This window comes from Trifolium pratense, linkage group LG1, assembly GCF_020283565.1.
Source record: "Trifolium pratense cultivar HEN17-A07 linkage group LG1, ARS_RC_1.1, whole genome shotgun sequence".
NCBI classification, from domain to species: domain Eukaryota; kingdom Viridiplantae; phylum Streptophyta; class Magnoliopsida; order Fabales; family Fabaceae; genus Trifolium; species Trifolium pratense.
In genome coordinates this window covers 6,483,875-6,505,580 of record NC_060059.1, presented here as the reverse complement: position 1 = coordinate 6,505,580, position 21,706 = coordinate 6,483,875, and the positions used below count along the sequence as shown (strand labels likewise).

Here is a 21,706-nt window from a genome sequence, read left to right as displayed (position 1 = left end):
AAATGTGATGGGAAAACATTCATAATCACCTGTAAAGATACATAGATTTTGTTTGCAAAGTTTGAAGGAAAGAACTTCAAAGGAAAGTAAGTAGAGAATACGAAAAAGAAAGAAGGAAAAAAACCACATTTTTTGAGTGTTTTTATATAATAAGATAAATAAAATATTTGCGATCAATATATTTTTAATTTTAAAAATGTTATGATAATAACATAAATAGGTAGCGAAATTCCTTGTCGGGTAAGTTACGACCCGCACGAAAGGCGGAACTATTCGAAAGAGTTCATATAAACCCCTCCAAAAAACTTCTCCAATACAATTTTTGAGTTCCACTAAAGTAAGAAGATTTTGTATGATAAAGAAAAATGAAACCTCCAAAGTCCTCCCCTCCCAAACTCCTCTATTCCTTCATTTCTTTTTTTCAAAACTCTCCTCTCTTCCCCTCCAAACTCAAACCCGCAAACAAAACCTTAGGTATCTAGATGGTACATTTATTGAAGTTGCTACCCACATAAATACGAGTCTAGGTAATTTTTTAAACTGCATACTGTATATATGAAGACGGCTATTATAGTATCCTACCCAAACTTACAAATTACTAGTATCAATTCTAGGCAAAACAGATAGATATACAGGTCACAGATCATCATAACAATCATTAGTCCTCAATTTGCACAAAAATCAAGCATAGTTAACTTGGCAATTACTAGTATTAGTATCATCAAGGAAAAGAACCTATAGAGAGAATAATGCCTGATAGAATGTATGAAATAAACTGGGCAATTAATTGGTAGTCAAACTATGAAGGTTGTATGCATGTACCAAATGAAGTCAAGGTCCTATACAAGAGCTAGTTCCGATGCAATCCAAATGTTCATAAATTCACATCAGAAGGAAAACTTATCAACCTCTTCATCTTCGTCATCCTCATCTATAGCATCCTCATCTTCAGTATATATCCCCAAATCAATATCATCATCCTCATCATCCATTTCCTCATCCTCTTCATCTCCATTCTCCACTTTGTCTTTCAAACCAGTGCTCAAGACTACAGTTTCTCCTCCAGATTTCTCCATCTCCCTCCTCAGTTTATCCATGTTCTCCTTCCTGCGATTCTCCTCCAATCGTAGTTTCTCTTCACGTCTTTTATCAAGATCAGCCCTAAACATTGCACAATAGAAAAACTTAATTGCTTAGCCATTCAAGACATAAAGTCTAACCATGTGCAAAATCAAAAGTGAAATAATGGTGAAGCTAACAAATAAAAAGTATGAAGAGCAGATAATACTTGTAGGTTTCCATGTATTCCTCTGCACTTGCATCAACAGCTTTGAAGAAGGCTTCAATTCCTGCACCAGTAACTGCAGAAACTCCAGCTGATCTTAAATTACTGTAAAAGTCATCCAGTGCTAAAGAAAGGCTCTGAGTTAAATTTGAGGTGTACGAATGATCTGCACTTGATGCTGCTTGGAATGCCTCAAAATCTTTCATCCACTAGATACACAAGTTCAACAAAAAGTAAAAAATAAAGGTAAATTCAGTGCCAGATGTAAAAACTAGACGGAACATAAGTTCTGTTCAACATAATTGCAGGCAATTGGACTCCAAATAGAGTACCCATTTTACTTTTCAGAGCAGAAACAAATAGATTCAGCTCAAATATGCAGAGGAAGGAGCCCATAAACCCTGAACTTACAGGAAAATGGCTTAATCTCTCTATAAAATATTAACTCCAACATGAAAGAGAAAACTAATAACTAACTCCAATTTTGCTTCCCAGTTCACCCCATCTGTTAAAACTTAGAAGTTGAATTTCTTATTTGCTTTAACTCAATTTTTCACTAATTGAATGAAATGTTAAAATACATGAAGCACGAGACCTTTTAATTTGTGCGTATACATGCAATAAGAGGGAGGCATAAAAACAAGCCTAAGTCCAACTCCTAATTTGTAGGACAACTGCATGCTGTTTTTAGTGCGAGGCCAAACCTCATCACGGATTCAGCCCAAATGTCATTGTTTATCACTCTAAATAGTTCCAAAAAGTACTTAAAAGGCAACAAAGTTTTAGTTTAAAAACTTCCAAGCTAAAACTATCAAATAGATCTTACAGGTTAACCTCAAGTGTTGATAGTGAGGTAGACGACAAACACGTCTTATTATTTTTTTAGTTTTCAAGGAACTAATCTCAACGACACGTCCTATCATTTTTTAGCTTACAAGAAACTAATCTCAACAGCACATCACATACAACTGAAGCTAATGAAAATTCATCAAAAAACAATAATACCTCCAAGGCAAACTCATGTTTTGCTACATCGACCTTGTTGAATGCCAAGATGAGAGGTAACCTTGTCTTATAGAGGATACTGACAGCATAAAGCATGTTACTCATAAAAGTGGTGGGATTTTCTGCACGAGGTGTATCAACTACATAGGTGACTACAGTGGGAAATGTCGAGGCAAAAGCTTCTGTGATGATAGCACCAGAAGCAGACCAGGTGAATATCTCGATCTGACCAGGGGTGTCCACAAGAACATAGTCAAGTTGATCTGCTCGTTTCTCAATAACAGAAATCACCTGAAATTGAGGAGTACAAACATTAATCAAACAAGCTCGAGGAAAGGTCCCCGGCATAAAACATAAACATGAAGTGGGGTCATGTTACAATTATTAGTGATATAAAACTTAGGAGTAAAACTTATTCAAAATGCAACCAGTACATAATCAGCAATATATATTGAACAAGAGTTTTAGGGATTAATAAGCAAGCTTCACCTCATCGAACTTGGTAGCAAACAAGTTAAGAGAAGTCAAAATTCCACCATTAGGTCCAAGGTTGAACTGCTTCATGACTTCTTTGTACTTAACGGTGTCTCTTATGTCAATGTTAGCACCATAGGGGAGTGTCAAGACCGCCGGGTCAAGATTCATCACATAACCCCTGATGTTTGACATCTGGGTATGGGCAACCAACCTATGAAGAAGTGTTGTTTTCCCACTCCCTGAATACAAACGAGTTATATTCCAAGTCTTCATTCGTAAAGCAAAACTACATATACAATCTATATAAAAAAGAACCAAAACTAAGTGCATGATTGGTATCAATCACATTGAGTTTGGCAAAATCAAGGTGACACCGTGACTTTGGTTGAAGCTCGAAAGTGTAGCTTTTGCCAAAATCAAAATGACCCTGTGATTCTACCAAACTCCCTGCGAAACCAAAAATGCACTAAGATTTTTTTTTTCTTCTATCGAATACGTAAAAGCAATCCTCACCAGCCATTCCTACAACTATAATGATGACAGGTTTTTTCTTGAAGTTAGGTGATCCTTGAATGCCCAAATTCTGCATTGACTCAGCAAGCTCCTCTTTTTGTTTGTCTTTCGCCTTCAAAACACAAAAACCATTCCTTAATTCATTATATCAAACTCTTAAACTCAAAAAATTACAACAATTAAAAAAAAACGCTATTAGGGTTTATCATTTTTATAACAACAGTTTCCCTATAATGGTTTCTGAGTCTTGTACAGCATAATCTCGTGAAGACGGTAACAAAAACAGTGTAATTTTGACCTAATTCAATTTTCATTACTCTAAAGTGAAATTGAATAAGGAGAAAAAGTTGAACGAGAGAAGCGAGTTTGGAGCAAGTACTTGAGAGTCAGTGGATTCTGTTTCCATGCTCGTGTTGTCGGGGATAACTTTGTTTGAACCGTTATCGACGTCCATTTTAGGTTAAGAAACTCCGACGGTGGATGTCCGGTGAAGGAAGGGTGGGGGAAAGGGCGGCGGCGGTAGTGGGTCGTTTGGAAGAAGAGGGAAAGTAAAATGAATGAATGAATAAGTGATTATTATGCGGAAAAAATGAGGAAGAGAATCATAAAAGTGTCTTTATGTTGGGTTTTAAACGAGGTGTTAACGATGACTAGGGTTTGAGCATGTTGACGAGGGCAAAACGGACAAACAAGATGATATGGTTTTTTGTGATTTTGGTATTGCGAAATTTAGTGGGATATAATTTTAGGAGAAAATTCTCCTTAAATATAGGATTATACGAAGAATATTAAGGGCTCGTTTGGTGCGCAAGATAAGATAGTGACATGATAAGATATAAAACAGGATAAGGATAGGATGTGATATCAGCAGGATAACAATTATCCTCAGTTATCCTATCATATCATGTGTTTGGTGCATACAGGATAGCAAACATGATAATTATTATATAATGTTTTTAATACATACTTCCTCATAATAATTTAATAACATGTATAACATATTTAAATTACAAAATTACCCTTGTAAAAGAATTGTTATTTTTAAAAAATTATTTTGTAATACTTTGAATTTTATAAATAAAAAATATAATTAATTAATCAAATTTTTTAAAAATTATTTTGTAATACTTTGAATTATATAAATTACAAAATTGCCCTTGTGAGAAAATCACATTTTTTTTATTATTAAAAATTAATTATTTTATTATTAATTTACTATCAAATTATTTTATTATTTATATTTTATTAATTTTCATTTTTTATTTTAAAATATATTTTATAGAATAAATCAGTAATATTTTTTCTCTTATCCTATCTTGTTGGTAACTCAACTCAAATTCAGGATAAAAATTTTAACTAGAGAGACAGGATAAAATAAACTTCAGGATTAACTTATCATGTCCTGTTGTGTCACCAAACACTGGAATGAGACAGGATATGATACAGTTATCATATCTTGTCTCTTATCTTGTACACCAAACGGGCCCTAAAGTTCTTGTTTTATTCATAGTACTTATGACCCTATATATAGAGTTACATAAAAAAACAAACCATATATTAAAAAAAAAGAAACTAATCCTATAATAAATTCTAAACAAATCTTAAATATTCTAAACAGAAATATAAATAATAAACCATGATATTATTTTATGAGTAATGCTATATCCAGCGAAGAAATGCATCACGAAAATTTCACGATGAGCCTGTATCCAATCAAGATACTTACTTTTACGATAAACACGGAAGATTGAAAATACCAGAAACACGCGTATGTTGCTTTTTCATTTCACTCAAATTAAATTTATTGATTAATACTCTTTCTACTTATCTGCTACACCCACTTGATGTGTATATTGGTCGTTTTTCATAACTTCTTCCATCATCCTCATTCAACACTACTGCTCTATACTTCCCCTTCATTACTACAAAGTTCTCATTGTTTCAGAAAAATTAAAATTAAAAGCTGATATCAGTGAGATATAAGAATCTTGAAATAAAAAGAAAAAAATAGAGATGGAGAGAGTTTGTTTCTTCATTACTATTGTGATTTACAAAATTGATATGTTACAACCATGGATCATACATGCCATTTATAGGCTTGGATTCTTACTAGAGTGAATTGATTTGACTGCCTCTGTTTTTTATTTAATTTTTTTTGTTAAACAAGAAGAGGTGAAGAAAAAATGCGTCGGAGTTAACCAATTCACGTTGTTCGCAATTTTTCATGAAATGAACTTTCGCGATATTAAGCAATTTTCTTATTTTATTTCAAATATAAATCTAAACTATATTTAGATATAAAATCTTCAGAAAGATATTGAGGCATTATTCTCAACATAAGGAACGTAGTGAATATTTTTTTTATGAGATGTCGGTCCTTAGAATGAAGCATGAGAAGAATAATTGAATATATGGATAGGAGATTAACCATTTTCGATTTGGATCCCTTGATTTTAAGGTTTAATAATTCGCTTAACTTCTACCCGATTAGAATTTGTACTATATTTTATCTTTTGTCAAATAGTTTAGTGATCAAAATTTTACCTTTTAAAATAAATAAATGGAGAATTTCAGTCAAGAACAACTTGTAAGCAATAAATCATTTTATTTAATAAAAAGATTTTTTTTTTTGTCAAGATTATTCCCTCTCCTCCCCTCCATCTACTTCGAATCAAACAAACCCTAAAAGAAAGTTAAATTTTGCAATGATTAGAGAAGTTCCTTAACATTCATCGAAAGAGTTTTCTTATTCCTCATTCCATGTTTGAATGAGTGAGCGATTTGTAAAATATCTATTTTTTTCTTTCAAAATAATAATAATAATATATAGCAGCCTGAAAAATGTAAAATAAGGTGTGCAACTTTAGCGGGAATTGTACAAGAAAAAATAAAATGTAAAATTAGCACATATGGGAATCGATGAGTGAACTACTAGACTCAAACTTCTGTTGGTTTTAAAGTTCATTTTAACTTCGTTTTTTTCTTTTTCCAAGTCATTTGTATTGTGTTTTATTCCCGAGTAATGCTATATCAAGCGAAAATGATTTTCATGAATTCACAAAGCAAAGGGGATATGTGCATCTAGTAATCATCAATAACATCAACATAACGGTGACTAGCCCAAGACATGGCCGCCCACGCAAGGGAGTGAGCAACCATGTTTATTTGTCGCCTTATAAATTTTATCTCAAAGTTAGACAATAAAGTTAAACAGTTCTTAATTAATATTAGAAATAAGGGAACTAAATTCCGAGATACTCACATTTTTGGAATGAATTGCATTCACTAAAGTTTGTGAGTCATTCTCACGTTGAGTCTGAGCACACTGAAACTCACGTTGCTGTCCCTGATGCAGCACGCGACATATGAGCAATAGCATCATGCCTCCATTTATCATTCATGAGCAACCTAGCTATACCCATCTCTAACCGAGTACCGTCCTTCCTTATATATCAATTTATATATCCTCTTTGACAGTATGAAAGAAAAAGAGGCATAGACAAAATATTTGCAGCTGCATCATTTGAAAATAAAGCATGAATTTTATTAATTAAGATCCCTTCTCCTTTCCCCATCCACCATTAATTGGTTCACTCGCATCTCATATATATGCCTCTCTCTACGTACCCTTTGAGGTGAGCTAGCTCACCCACCTAATATTTTAAAAGTAACTTCACACTTCATTTTAGGCAGCCACTACTTTAACCATCTATAGGTAGTGCACATATATACATGCACATGATCAAGTGATAAAATTACTAATTACACACTTAATTTTATAGTTAATTCTCAAAAATAAACCCAGGTTAATTTAACTTTACAAGAAAAACACAAGCACAACTTATTAAAAAAAATATTTTTTTTTGGTCAAACAAATACTAATAATTTGTTTACATAATTCTTTTAGCATACCACCTATATTGACAAATCTTTTTAGGACAAAACTTTTTAATTTTATGTATATACATATCGATGGGATTGATTTTATTATAGGATAATAATAATATGTTGATGGAAAGCAACTGGGTTTCAAATCTTAAAGCATATATTGTTCTTTTTTGTTTTAAATATTATCAACCACTCTCCAAGTCCAACAATCATCACTATCACGAATTTACCTGGTCACCATAGTTTGAAGTTTGAAGGAATCAAATCCAAAAACCAAATCCATGGAATATGTAGCTCCATATTTTATAATATTTTTTCATTGGTTAAAGACCATACTAATACTAAATATAATTTGGATTTGATTCCTTTATAAAATACAAAACTAACACATTTTATTTATGGCAAGTCAAAACTCACACCACAAGACAATATTACAAGTTTGAATCATTAGAATAGAATATCAATAAGATTAATCGTTAGTCGGTTTTAGTGGTGATTGACGTTGAACTTGGTAGGAAGAATCACGGTTTGATCAACTGCGATCTGGATGAGACCGAAAACACTTGATGTCAGAACTTCCGAACCAGATTAGACGATTTAGGGGGCTGAATACTAATGGTGAAAAATAATAATATAGAATTTCAATAATCTTTGTAATATTTTACCATACATATTAGTCCCTTTATGAATTACACTTCGACATTGATTAAAGAAACAAATATTGTATTGAAAAATAGTGAATTTAACTCTTTAGGTGTTTACAAATGGTTGTTTCCATTCTAAAATTACTATTTATTGGTTACATAAAGGGGGCAAAGCCCCAAGGAAAAAAAATCAGTAAATTTTGTCAAAAAAAGAGAGTACTAACCAGTAAATTGGAAGTAGTAAAAAAAAACTAGTAAATTGGAAGGACCTTGCAATCTTTACTTACTATAAAAGATAGAAGTTGCAACCCTAATTGGATGACATCATACATGATGTCATTGGAAACCCTAACTCCTTTAAGAACCCTAATCCATTATGGCCAACCATCTCTTGACACCTATAAGCATGTGTGGACCTATCATGTGTAGTCCAATAGTGATATGACAAGTGTGTCATGATCTTTGCACTTAGTGTCTTATGTCATGTGTGATGCAATAAGTCCAATGCTCATGTGACAATTGCGTTTTGGTGATCACTAAAAAAGCTTTTGAAACCTCCATCTTGCATGCATTGACCACATATATCTTATTCAAGCCAAATGACACTCTAATCAAGTAACAAGTGTAGTGCTTCTACTTCTTTCTCTACCATCCATCCATGATTTTGCATAATACCATTTGCTATGTTTCTTCTCTACTATCCATCCATGATTTTGCATAATACCATTTTATGTTTCTCATATCCTCATTGCATTGCAACTGTAAGAATTTCATTGGCTTTTAAAGCTTCAAGCTTCACTTAGCATTCATATATCCTCTTCACTTTCAAACACTCTATATAAACTCCTTTCAATACATCAAATACACACACTAGCTTAACCTTTCATCCACCACCCCCACTCTCACCCACACACGTCACACACATCAATTTTCTATCTCTTTCACAACCTACATCACATTAAATCACATCAACTTTTTTTTCTCTTTCACAACTAACATCACCTTAAATCTTCATATTCTTCCCCAAAACCACCACCACCACCACTACTTATCTATTTTTATTCCTCTATCTCTCACAAACAAGATTGAAAACATCAACACAAATTTTTACACACAAATTTTACAAAAATAAAATAAGGAAGAATAGAGGATTCAATCACTTTGTTTAAGGGTTTGCTCAAGCAATCCATCTATTTAAGGTGCATCAAGTTAGAGCAAAAATCATGCAACTATAAGGAAAAGTAGAGGATTCAAACACTTTGTTTAAGAGATTGATTTTGAAGAAAATGAAATTAAAATACTTATGAATGTTGTTTATTTTGTTTAAACTTGAGAGCACTATCAAGAAATGTGATGAACATGTTGTAACAATATATGTTTTTCTAAGATTTAGTGAAACTTAACGACAAACAAATGAATACCAAAGTTCATTGGCTAATTATTTGTAATTAATATGACAATATCCCTAGAAAAAAAAGTGTATCCCTATGAATGCTATTTGTAAGGGATTAATTATGAATGCTATTTTTTAGGGATGGTTGATAACTAAATTATCTCTAATTCTCTATCTAAATCTTTCCATATTTTTAGTTACACAATTTAAGTTTTTCGCATTCTTCTCTAAATAGTATTTTCTTCCACGAGGTGATTAGATTTGTAAAACAAAAGGAAAATGATAATTATTGGAAATCAATGACTCATCTCACCACACAAGTCGACTTTGATTTCCGCCGACTTATGATTAACTTATATCATTCCAACTTATGATTTACGATTAACTTATATCATTCCCGTATTACTTTCCATCTCATTTATTTATCACCATTTCATTGTTGGTCTTTGAATATGATGAGACTCATTCGCGTGTTAAATTTGATTAATGTACCACTTTGCTCATATAATTGGTAGTATAACTTTGTTAATAAGTATTTTAATATCAACATTCATGATTAACAACATCCATGATTGGCATATATATATGATATTCCGTCGAACTCGTGCAACGCACGGGCAGTCGACTAGTAATTTGAAAAGGTTCCAAGTGGTAATTACAAATTAATATTTTAATAATTAAATTACTATTTTTATTTTTAATATTAAGAAGAATAACACTCATTGAGACAAAGACCCCTTATTCACTCTCTCTCTCTCTCTCTCTCTCTCATTCTCTACGCGATCTCTTTCACTGTCTTTCAATTGTGAATATTTTCACACAAAACGACTACAAAATCCTTCTCCATTTGTCACATTTTGGGTTTTGTGTGTCTCTTTTGGGGCTCTCTCCAGGAGCTCCCAACCTGTTCATCATTTTTTCTCACTCAGATTTCAGCTCAAAAATCATACACTCAGTTTTTCACTTCAGATTCAATGATTTGATTAATTGAAGTAAGTTTCTTCCTTTTTAACATTTTTGATTACCCTTTTGCATGATTTCACTGTATGATCAACTTGGTAGTTGATTTAACTCTTTTCTTTGCATAATCATGTGTTGGTGGATCTGTGTTTTTTATTATCAGTTGGTACTTTTTTAGCTTGGGATCCTAAGAATTTTGGTTGAATTTGAGTTAGTGAATTTCAAATTTTGGATTTTTATTCTAATATTTTTCTGGGTTTGTTGGAATCTTGAGTATTCTTACTGAAACACACAAAAAAGTAGATTTTTATTTTTTTACTGAGAGGTAGGTGTCCGTTGCTGTTATGATCTTGGTACAAATTTATGGTCAAATAATTTCATATTTTTTCATACTCTCTTTTGGTAGACTTTGGAGTTAGGATATCAAGTGGGTTTTGACTTTTGAAGTTGGAAAATAAGGAATATATTTCTATTTTTTTTTCTCTCTTCTAAATTGGGTAAATGAGAATATTACTATTAATAATTAATAATTAAAATGACATTAACAACCATTTTACAACCGTCTCCGAGGGGATTTGAACTTCCTCCCTTGTGGTTATAAGACCAGTAGGCCGGACTCTTATCCGCGAGGTTACTCGAGCTGACAACAAGTAGCTGATAACCATCTCCGATGGGAATTGAACTTCTGTCTTTAGAAATATTTCCAGTTTTGGGAATTTTACAATTTAATTTACATACAACAGATTGATGTTTAAGTCTCTCTAGTGATGTAGTAGAGTTATCTAATTTAGAATGCTTAGTTTAACCGTTGTCAAGTCCGATCAGGTGTATGGTGTTTCCGGTAACATACCGAGAACTAATGTGCATGACTAGTAGTTATGTAAACTAAGCATGATTGAATTGTTAGCTTCTTGTACTAGAACATATATGCAGTTTATCTATCACGAAAAAAACAACCGGCAGTTTATCACTTTAGACAGTCTCGTGACCGACTTACCAAGTAAGATTCAATATATATACATATATTTTCCTGATTGAAAGTATACATTTTCCGTTGCTGCAGGTTTCTTACAATAACTTTCAATATCTGATTCCCGTTTCACTCTGATGTTACTAATTTTGGAATTCGTGAATCTTCTATGGCTGGATCATGGCTTTTAAGAATCTGTCCACGGATGTGAAATGATAGATTTTTCGAACTATTATCAGTATCCTTCCAAGAAACCTTCTTGTGAGATCTCAATTTATAAAATACAAATATGCCTACATGGTGGGGAAAATCATCGTCAAAAGAAACCAAGAAGAAAGCAGGTAAGGAAAGTATTATTGATACATTGCACCGAAAATTTAAATTTCCATCTGAGGGTAAACTAAGCAGTATATCCGGAGGATCTCGTAGACGATGCAATGACACAATTTCAGAGAAGGGGGGTCATTCTCCATCTGAAACAAGATCTCCTTCACCTTCCAAAGTAGCAAGGTGTCAAAGTTTTGCAGAAAGACCTCACGCTCAACCACTTCCACTTCCTGGTCTGCACCCTTCAAGTGTAGGTCGAGTGGATTCTGAAATTAGTATATCAGCGAAATCGAGACTGGAAAAGTCCTCCAAGCCATCATTGTTTCTTCCTCTTCCGAGACCTTCATGCATACGTTGCGGGCCAAATCCTGCAGATTTGGATGCAGATATGGTCAATGCTTCAGTCTTCAGTGATTGCTCTGCTGATAGTGATGAGCCAGCAGACTCACGGAATCGTAGTCCTCTCGCAACTGACTCTGAAACTGGGACTAGAACTGCCGCTGGTAGTCCTTCCAGGTTGCCTCCTCAAACCATAATATGCTTCCAGATCGTACATCTTATTGCATATGTGTGCCTTAATTATTTGTGATTGATTTCATTAGAAAAATGTTATCTTTTCTACTTTACTCAAAAGTTTCCCTGTTTCTGAAGCTTGATGCTCAAGGATCAACCGTCTGCTGTTTCACAAGTGAATTCGAGAGAAGTCAAAAAATCGGCTAACATTCTAAGTAATCAGACACCTTCTACTTCACCAAAACGGAGGCCATTACGTCACCATGTTCCAAATCTTCAGGTTCCGCCCCATGGTATCTTCTATAGTGGTCCCGACAGTTCCTTGTCAAGTCCATCAAGGAGTCCATTGAGGGCATTTGGTACAGATCAGGTGTTGAACTCCGCTTTTTGGGCCGGAAAGCAATATCCAGAGGTCAATTTCATTGGATCTGGACACTGCTCTAGTCCAGGTTCTGGTCACAATTCAGGGCATAATTCAATGGGAGGGGACATGTCGGGACCATTATTTTGGCAACCAAGCAGGGGTAGCCCTGAGTATTCTCCGGTACCTAGTCCTAGAATGACTAGCCCTGGTCCAAGCTCAAGAATTCAGAGTGGAGCAGTCACACCTATTCATCCTAGAGCCGCTGGAACACCGACTGAATCACAGACAGGACGGGTTGATGATGGAAAACAACAGAGTCATCGTTTGCCACTCCCTCCTTTAACAGTTAACAATACCTCGCCCTTCTCTCATTCTAATTCTGCAGCAACATCTCCATCTATGCCAAGAAGTCCAGCTAGAGCAGATAGTCCAATGAGCTCTGGATCACGTTGGAAAAAAGGAAAGCTGCTTGGCAGAGGCACATTTGGACACGTCTATATTGGCTTCAATAGGTGTGAACTTTCGATAAAATGTTCAAAATTTCATTATGGTTCTTTTTTAATTTTTTTTCTATATATGCATCTTAACAATAATTATTTGGTTAAAAATGTTTGTCTCTTCTAGTGAAAGTGGTGAAATGTGTGCAATGAAGGAGGTTACTATGTTTTCAGATGATGCTAAGTCTATGGAAAGTGCTAAGCAATTAATGCAGGTAACTTGACACCTAAATCTAGCAAAATTTCATGCTGGTTAATATTTCATTTTCATTAGGAGCAACATTATATTTTCTAGTCTTGAATTTAACACAGCTTTCGAAATCTAACTACAAGATTTTTGACAGGAAATTCATTTATTGAGCCGTTTAAGGCATCCAAATATTGTGCAGTATTATGGTTCTGAAACAGTAAGTTATTTCCTTCCTTTCCTGTGTACAAAACCCATACTGAGAAACAATTTTAGCATTCAGATTCTAAAATTCACCTTATCTGCTGGTGAATGATGACGATTTTTATTTTGGATTCTGTTATAGACCGTTCATTTCTAATGTATGCATGACCTTCTAGTCACATGACTGTAGTTTCTGGAAGTTTACCTACTAATGATCAATATAGTAGTAGAAATTTGTTAGCAATATTTGTTTTTAATTTTTATAGCTTACTTATAGAAGTTTTTAATCATCCCTTGTACAGGTAGATGACAAGCTTTACATATACCTTGAGTATGTATCTGGAGGCTCCATACATAAACTTCTTCAAGAATATGGACAATTTGGCGAACTAGCTATTCGAAGTTATACTCAACAAATTTTGTCAGGGCTTGCTTTTTTACATGCTAAAAATACCCTACACAGGTGAACTAAGGCATCTATTACTAATTTCAATTTCAATGTTTTAAATTTTGCTGCTGCCACACAATGGTTTGTTTTCTTTTCTTTCTATTTTTAAAAACTTCTGATATATCTTTCTCTGTAATTCCATGTACATGTATAGGGATATCAAAGGAGCAAACATACTGGTAGATCCAAATGGTCGGGTCAAGGTTGCAGACTTTGGCATGGCAAAACATGTAAGCTTAGTAGAGATGATAACCGTCCAGTATCCATTACATCTGTATTTAAGCTGAATGGAGTTAGATATGAAGATTAGATTCTAATGCATATTGAAATCATTAATCTTAGTTCAAAAGTCAATAATTTACTAGATCAAGAAAGTTGTTATTTCCAATTTCATGAGATTGTACACCATTGCTTTCCCCCCCCAAATGTTCCTTATAATCGGTTTCCCCCATATTTTTGAAGATCATGTCCACCGCTCGTTATGCTTCGCCTCCTCTGTCTCTAATATTCTTCTAATAAAAAAATCAGTACATTCTGATGAAATATTGATGTTTCTGGCTTTCTTAGTAGCAATTAGTCAATTAAAAATGTTATAAAAAAATGGGAAGATGGAACCAAACCCTATTTATAAGTATGCAAAGAGAAACCACGAGTAATGAAAAAAGGTGATGGCATGATTTACCTTGTAGATCACGTTCCATATTTGTCCAAAACATTGCATGATTTATCCTGTCTGTTGTACTTATACATTTCATGATTTGCAGATAACAGGACAATACTGTCCATTGTCATTCAAAGGAAGTCCTTATTGGATGGCTCCTGAGGTTCTACTTTTATTTTTTTGCTGTTAAGTTCTTTAGATTTTAATTCAGTATTAGCTTTGTCACTCACTATATTTTCTTTTTGACGATTCAGGTTATAAAGAACTCTAAGGAATGTAGTCTTGGTGTGGATATATGGAGTCTCGGTTGCACAGTTTTGGAAATGGCTACAACTAAACCGCCTTGGTCTCAGTATGAAGGGGTTAGTAATTCATGTATATACATTGGATTTTATATTTACAAAGATCTAATAATATTTCTTGTATTATAAACATTTCAACTTTTTAAATTATTTCCTCTTACTGCTTGATGTATTTACGTGTTTCTATAACAGGTTGCAGCAATGTTCAAAATTGGCAACAGCAAGGAGCTCCCAACGATCCCCGATCATCTCTCAGACGCAGGAAAAGATTTTGTTAGAAAATGTCTACAACGTAATCCACGTGATCGCCCTTCAGCAAGTGAATTATTGGACCACCCTTTTGTAAAAGGTGCTGCACCTTTGGAAAGACCTATTATGGTTCCTGAAGCTTCAGACCCTGTTTCTGGAATTACACATGGAACAAAAGCTCTGGTGCGTAACCTATTTACTACAAAAATTATTTGAAACTCGTTACACATGGAGTTCAGTTTTCTTGCATCAATGAGTTAGCTTTGTACTATTCAATCTGTATTCCATTGTTTTTTTTTTAATAATTGCATAATCTTTGATCAATTCTCAGGGCATTGGACAAGGAAGAAATCTGTCTGCGTTGGATTCAGATAAACTCTTAGTTCATTCTTCTAGGGTTTTGAAAAGTAATCCTCATGAAAGGTATCTCTCTCTTTCTCTCCCACTCAGATGCGCGTGCGCGCGCGCACACACACACACAAATGCATGCGAGGCTGCTGATATTGCCAATGGTAATCTGACATTATTTCATTAATTTCCAGTGAAAACCATATTCATAGGAATATATCTTGCCCGGTCTCTCCCATTGGAAGCCCGCTTTTGAGGTCAAGATCACCACATCAGAGGAGTGGGAGATTATCACCTTCTCCTATATCTAGTCCTCGGACTGCTTCTGGTGCATCCACCCCTCTCACTGGCGGCAGTGGTGCCATTCCATTTAATCACTTAAAACAGGCTGCTTACTTTCAAGAGTGTCTCGGAAGCATGCCAAAATCCTCAAACGGTGTCTACATGAACGGCTCTACTCACCACGACCCAAATATTGACATTTTTCGGGGAATGCAAACCGGGTCTCACATTAAATCAGAACTTGTGTCCAGCGAAAACGATGCTCTCAGTAAGCAGTTTGTAAGGTCTCCTCATGCAGAGCCATATGACTTTCAGTCTGTCTTAGCTGATCGTGTTGGCCGGCAGCTTCTGGGAGATCATGTTAAGATTAACCCATCATTTGATCCGAGTCCCAGCTCGTCGATGCTCCACCGAACAAATGGTTTATGACATCAGGATTTTTCCTTGACCACTACTAATCTGAGCAGCTTTTGAAGTTTCCCAGCATACCTTCCAGTTACACAGATCTGTTCATTGTTATATTTGTAAGGATATAATAATACAATAAGGAGCCAAAGCACAAGAGAATCTGTGTAAATATAATTGCATGGTCTAGTATTGGGCATAGAAGTGCATTTTGCATGGCTTCAGGCTTGGGTTTATGGAGTTCAATCCTTACACATGAAGTGCCAAACAATGTCACAACATGAACTTTCTAATCTCAGAACAAGAGGAACTTGTTTTTGTATGCAACATATTGAAAATGCAACATCAACATGTGAGAAGCCGGGAGCATAGATTTCTCTCATGTGCTTAAGATACTAGAAATGACAGTTTATGCAATGAATGACGATGCATTTTTAGGAACACCATATAATGCAAAAAAGGAAAAAAAGAAGTTGAATTGACACAACTTTTAACTTGTAGACTATTTTTTGGGAGGTAAGACATTGTTGTACAGAAGATGGAAACTTTATTGATGGCAAGTCAAGAATATGTAGAAATTCATGCATCTTATGTTTAATTGCTAGCTCAAGTGTATGTCACTGTCATTGTATCTTTTCTGTACATTTCAATGTAAAATTTAAGAAATTTGATCTTGTGACCCTCTCATTGGTTTAATGTATTTGTTTGTTCTAAAAGTAGGTGACTTTACAAGTTGCAACTAGAACTTGTGAGTTTCTAGTTATTACACCACAACAATTTAAACTAACGTAGCAAGTTTTCATTACATTTTTAATATTATAGTTGAAATAATATTTAATATATTGATCAGGATAATTCTCTTTAAGGAAAAAAATATTTTGGGTGATAAAAAATTTTAGTTTTCTAAAATACAATGGTTAAAGGCAGCTGTTGGCAGTTGGCAACAGCGTGGTTTGGAGTTTTGACTGTTACAGTCTGATATGCAAAGAAATTTAGTTAGCAGCAATTTAAGCTTCAGATAACTTTTGGAAAAAATAATATCATTTGTCCACAAATCTTACCACATCTGGCAGAAAGAAATATCGAAATTATTAGGTCAGATGCCATGGCCGGGGTTCGAACCTCGGTCCCTCCACTGTGTGTGCGTGAGTTTTCAATGACTTGTCATTTTGTCTATCTACCGAAAAAATAAAAATAAAACATCGTTTATTCTTGATAAAAGAGCAACATATGGTGGCAAGAAGGGACATATTTGTTATTCTTGTTCTGTAGGACTCAAGAAATGCTTGTTCTATTTCCTCGAGAATGACATTCACCCTCGGTGTTGTACGGTGTCGAGATATGATATCGGAAATTGCATGTCCAAATAATACAACTAGAACTGAAAATTTCATTCAAGAAAACTAGAAAAGATCCCATGTAGGGGAAATAGATGGCGGAAAATAGAGGTATGAAATTCCACGGCGGTTCATTAGCAAATAATTTTCTTAGAATACATAGATAAATGTGAGATTGAGTCATTCTATTGATGCATTCAAACTGTGACAGTCATATTATTGATGCATTTTTCATACATGGTGTATATGTATAGAACTGAAGAGTAACACTTGGTTATTCTATTTCTGCTTAACCAAATTGATGCTGAAATCCCAGAGTTTCTTAGCCAAATCAACGTCTTTTCCATGCGGAGTTGTTTTGTACACATTACTGTCTGAAAAATACTCACCACTAACTCCCTTCACTTGTGGGTGCAATGCTACATAGCATGTTGTGGCTGCTCCCTACATTAAAATTGGAGAAACAAACTGAACATGCAAGCTCAAAAAAGTTCACTATAAAATAGAGTTTAATTTTGATACACTTTCGGTGTAAAATGATTTTTTTTATCAGATAGTCTAGTGGCTAGAATTTCACCCTTCAGGTGAATAGGTGGAGTGTCCGGAGTTCAAATCCTAGCTCCTACATATATAATGCAATGTCCCTACTAACTGAGCTAAGCTCACGGGGACGTAAAATGTTTGACTTTGTAAACAAATCACAATCACTAATATGTATGACTTTAGAAAGTAGTTACGATTAAAGTGAAACGTTTTTAATAATTTGACAATTATGATTGATTGCCAAGGTAAACAATCTTTATACCAGCAGTGTATGGTTGGTTAAACAACATTAAGTAGGTGAATCCACATATTTTCTCCTATTGTAAGCAATCTTGCTTGAGGACTGTAGAACATTATTTGTGCATTACTCATATTTCATAATAATAAATGTTTTTAACAACCAAACACTATTTGACATCATCATGTCTCTGACATTTTATAACCATAGGACATAATGATTTAACTTACCTGCTGGACATTTTTCATCACAAGTTTCCCAACCACACTTATTAGACCTGCATAAAATAAAAACACATTCATAAAACTCAGCTACTATCATTATCTGCATATTAGAATTATAACAAAAACTAGCCAATTTTAAAGGCACGTGAGTTGATGCAGCAATTCAGTGCTATAAATTACAATGGCCCAATTTCTGACTAGTCATGGAAAAATAAGCTTCACAAGAATACTTAAAATATTGAAGTTGTTCTTCATCATGTCAATGATTTTTTCCCCACAGGTTCAGAGGTCCCCTCAACTGAAGCTAATCTTGTTCAAGGCACTATCCAGCAGTAAATGTGGATGATAAAAGTGAAATTTACATGAACAACACAATGCAGTACTTACCGTTCACTGCATTGTTATATCGGAAAAGATTGGTGACAATTGTTCCTGGATGAAGAGAATTTGCAGTAATATTCACCCCATCTTCCTGATCAAGATGCAGAAGTAATAATAAATATATCAAAGAAAGATTAACGCGGAAAAACCAAACCGACATCTTTACTTACAAAATGGTCAGTTTTAATAAATAGATAACTAAGATGATGAAGCAAGTTATTATATGTAACAAACAGGATTAAAGCTAAAGAGGTCATGTCATAGTCTGATTCTGTTCAATCAGAAATATCAGTTTAACAGTTTCCTAGTCAAGATAAAAGCAAAAGGAACAATGAAATGAACACAATCCTAAGGAATCCACTTCTTTATTAATCAACCAAAACATTAAGACAAGTGAGACACACTAATGCTACCTTATACTCACTCCATTCCTGTTTATCTGTAACTTCCCCAGAAGAATTTTGTTCCTATTTATGTATAGTTTTCAAAGTTCAATGCAACGTTAACTATTCTTTTGACAATAACACCCTTAACTATTTATGGCAAAGAGAGAAATATGTGGAATAAGATATTAAATAGTTAAGGGCATGATAGAAAAAAGACAAATAAGTCCATCAAAAGTACCAATTTATTGATTTTCTTGGTATGTGTATGTAAATAACCTTAAAACGACAAATAGAAAGGAACGAAAGGAGTATTGAATTATGATAAAACACACCAATAGTTAACTATTAAATCATATAACATATTAACGTGTAAATAAAACCACTAGTAAGCATACCTTGAGATGTTTTGCAAGTTGGTTGGCATGTAAAATGTTAGCAAGCTTAGACTGCCCGTATGCACGCCAGTTATTATAACTGTATAAAGGGATCACATTTACATGTTTAATTCTTCATGCAACTATATGGTGAGCCATTTGTTTTAAATGCAATCAAGGATGCAATGCAAACATAACCACATGGCGTTACCTTGATTCGTCATTGATTTTGTCAAAACGGATTCCTTCAGAATATGCAAATCTGTGAGCTTCAGAGGAGACATTAACAATTCTTCCTTCTTTCTTACTTTCACGTGTTGTTTTCTTCATAGTATCCAACAAAAGATTTGTCAAGAGAAAATGGCCTGTGTAGTTACAATAATCAGAAGAATTGCTTCTTCTCAGTCTATGGATTTAAAGAAACAGCAAAATTATCACACAAACGAAAAAAGAAACAGTAAAATAATTACTTGATGTTTTATATAGGTTGATTGGGACAGATCATAAGTGTAAATTGCACAGTTAAAATTCATGTTACAGTGATTAATTACAAACCAATTCTCCAAGATAGAGAGGTTTCGAGTGTGTATGTTGCTACGTAAACTATCATTTTCAATAAAAACACATGGGCTGCACTCCGTATAAACTATTGCGAGTGGCAAAATGCTCTATCCCCTCCCCACTTTAGTGCTGGAAAGTTTGTGAATGATTCATATTATAAGAAGAATAAGAGATTAGTAGATTTAATTAATGTCACTATCAGTCATAAAATGAATTTACAAAAGGAAAAACACTGATCTTACTCCTGATAATTAAACAGTAACATTTAGCACATACCTATGTGATTGGTGGCAAACTGTAGTTCAATGTTGTCTTTGGACAGACTGAAAGGGCATGCCATAATTCCTGCATTGTTTCTAACAATTACAAACAAACAAAAACAAGAAATGATGAGTACTAATAATGTATTGATTTGAATGATCACGATTCACGAGTAAGAATAAACAATTGGAAATTAGAACATAAACACAACACACATAATGAGACTGAACAAGTAACTAACAACTTGTTTTCTTACATTAAGATGTTTAGTGGTCGGCCAGACGACTTAAACTCGGATGCAAATTTCTTGACAGAGTCCAATGAACTGAGATCTAACTCGATGGCATCAACTTTAGCTGAGGGAATATCCTTGAGTATTGTTTCTTTGACATCTTTAGCAGCAACCATATTTCTCACACCCATAATCACATGAGCGCCGCGCAAAGCAAGGACACGAGTAGTCTCAGCGCCAATGCCACTGGATGCTCCTGTTACCACAATTTACATATAAACATTAAAATAGTCACACATTCCAAGATGTCTTTATTAAGAATTCATAAACCTTAAATTTAATCGCTAAACTATTACATTCTTTTCTATTTGGTCTCTAGACTATAAAAATATATAACGAGTAGTCCTTGAACTATTATTAATCAATCAATTTAATCTCCCGGTTGCTTTAAAAATAGTACAGAGAATGATAGTTTAGGGATTAATTTGATTGATGAATATAGTTTAGGCCTTAGGGGCCACTTATCGTTATTTTATCACATATGTATTCAATTAAAAACTCTTTCTATGCAGCAGCAATATATGGAAATCAAAATGTGTATCCAACCAAAGAGAATAACAGAGAAGGAAGGAAAGAGAACCAGTGACAATGGCAGTGAGACCAGTAGCATCGATTTCATTGGTAACTTGTTCAGCAGTTGAATTCCATGAAAATCCAGAAACCCCTTTTTTGGTGAATGGCCACATGGTTTGTTGATGATGATGAATGAATGATATGCCGTGTGTGTCGTGTCACAAAAGCAGCAATAGATAATGCAGTCACTCAGTCAGTGGCAGTGGCTCAAACTGACGTGTGACACTTGCTTGCTAGATATCCGGACGAAATCAAAATTGCACAAAATAATACTGGTAGTTGCTCAGTAACATCAGATTAATGGTTTATGTGTTTTTATTGAATACCGTTAATCTTGATTCATCACAATAGCATATCAAACGATTTTAGATTTTTATAAAACTTAACATAAATGATTTATACGATATAAACTTTCAATCCAACGGTGAATTTTGTAACATTTGTATCTGTTAAAGCGTTATTGAGCGGTGTAACATTAATCAAATGTTACACCGGTGTAATTTGATTCCGTCATATAATATATATTTAAATAATAAACAATCTACCATTGATTCAAAAAAATATATAATAAACAATCTACCAAAATAAAGAAAATTATAATAAGCAATAATTTA

At 34.0% G+C, this 21,706-nt stretch overlaps 3 protein-coding genes across 4 annotated transcripts; 1 reads left to right on the top strand and 2 right to left on the bottom strand.

The window, feature by feature from the left end:
• Positions 1–631: 631 nt before the first annotated feature.
• Positions 632–3,940, bottom strand: LOC123914125 (GPN-loop GTPase QQT2). The gene is made up of 6 exons (XM_045965137.1): positions 3,660–3,940; positions 3,281–3,392; positions 2,780–3,006; positions 2,291–2,581; positions 1,289–1,494; positions 632–1,161 (listed from the first exon to the last, which is right to left on the bottom strand). Exons 1-6 carry the CDS (start codon positions 3,732–3,734, stop codon positions 888–890), a joined length of 1,185 nt encoding a protein of 394 aa, XP_045821093.1. The 5' UTR covers positions 3,735–3,940; the 3' UTR covers positions 632–887.
• Positions 3,941–9,910: 5,970 nt separating this feature from the next.
• Positions 9,911–16,601, top strand: LOC123914116 (mitogen-activated protein kinase kinase kinase YODA-like). Its single transcript, XM_045965126.1, has 12 exons — positions 9,911–10,197; positions 11,229–11,978; positions 12,114–12,851; positions 12,964–13,051; positions 13,181–13,243; positions 13,530–13,690; positions 13,830–13,905; positions 14,440–14,499; positions 14,591–14,698; positions 14,831–15,070; positions 15,219–15,310; positions 15,430–16,601. The coding sequence occupies exons 2-12, from the start codon at positions 11,425–11,427 to the stop codon at positions 15,944–15,946; spliced, it is 2,697 nt and encodes an 898-aa protein (XP_045821082.1). The 5' UTR covers positions 9,911–10,197; positions 11,229–11,424; the 3' UTR covers positions 15,947–16,601.
• A 754-nt stretch (positions 16,602–17,355) lies between these two features.
• Positions 17,356–21,380, bottom strand: LOC123914101 (short-chain dehydrogenase TIC 32, chloroplastic). 2 transcript variants are annotated; one of them, XM_045965106.1, is made up of 8 exons: positions 21,100–21,380; positions 20,484–20,715; positions 20,243–20,322; positions 19,617–19,770; positions 19,427–19,505; positions 18,652–18,736; positions 18,271–18,317; positions 17,356–17,703 (listed from the first exon to the last, which is right to left on the bottom strand). In XM_045965106.1, exons 1-8 carry the CDS (start codon positions 21,203–21,205, stop codon positions 17,539–17,541), a joined length of 948 nt encoding a protein of 315 aa, XP_045821062.1. In that variant the 5' UTR covers positions 21,206–21,380; the 3' UTR covers positions 17,356–17,538. The 2 variants fall into 2 exon arrangements, with proteins under 2 accessions (XP_045821062.1, XP_045821070.1); XM_045965114.1 differs by having other exon boundaries at positions 18,648–18,736; positions 21,100–21,332.
• Positions 21,381–21,706: the final 326 nt, after the last annotated feature.

What these genes read in the sequence shown, in the direction of transcription:
- LOC123914116 (XM_045965126.1), top strand. Translation starts at nt 11,425, where the DNA reads ATGCCTACATGGTGGGGAAAATCATCGTCAAAAGAAACCAAGAAGAAA. An exon ending in GTGCTAAGCAATTAATGCAG is followed by an intron (nt 13,052 to 13,180) that starts GTAACTTGACAC and finishes GATTTTTGACAG; the next exon opens with GAAATTCATTTATTGAGCCG. An exon ending in CTTGGTCTCAGTATGAAGGG is followed by an intron (nt 14,699 to 14,830) that starts GTTAGTAATTCA and finishes TTTCTATAACAG; the next exon opens with GTTGCAGCAATGTTCAAAAT.
- LOC123914125 (XM_045965137.1), bottom strand. Translation starts at nt 3,734, where the DNA reads ATGGACGTCGATAACGGTTCAAACAAAGTTATCCCCGACAACACGAGC. An exon ending in TATAGTTGTAGGAATGGCTG is followed by an intron (nt 3,007 to 3,280) that starts GTGAGGATTGCT and finishes GTTTGTATTCAG; the next exon opens with GGAGTGGGAAAACAACACTT. An exon ending in AACATGAGTTTGCCTTGGAG is followed by an intron (nt 1,495 to 2,290) that starts GTATTATTGTTT and finishes TTGTGTATCTAG; the next exon opens with TGGATGAAAGATTTTGAGGC.
- LOC123914101 (XM_045965106.1), bottom strand. Translation starts at nt 21,205, where the DNA reads ATGTGGCCATTCACCAAAAAAGGGGTTTCTGGATTTTCATGGAATTCA. An exon ending in TCTCACTGCCATTGTCACTG is followed by an intron (nt 20,716 to 21,099) that starts GTTCTCTTTCCT and finishes TTGTGGTAACAG; the next exon opens with GAGCATCCAGTGGCATTGGC. An exon ending in TGATGAAAAATGTCCAGCAG is followed by an intron (nt 17,704 to 18,270) that starts GTAAGTTAAATC and finishes ATTTTAATGTAG; the next exon opens with GGAGCAGCCACAACATGCTA.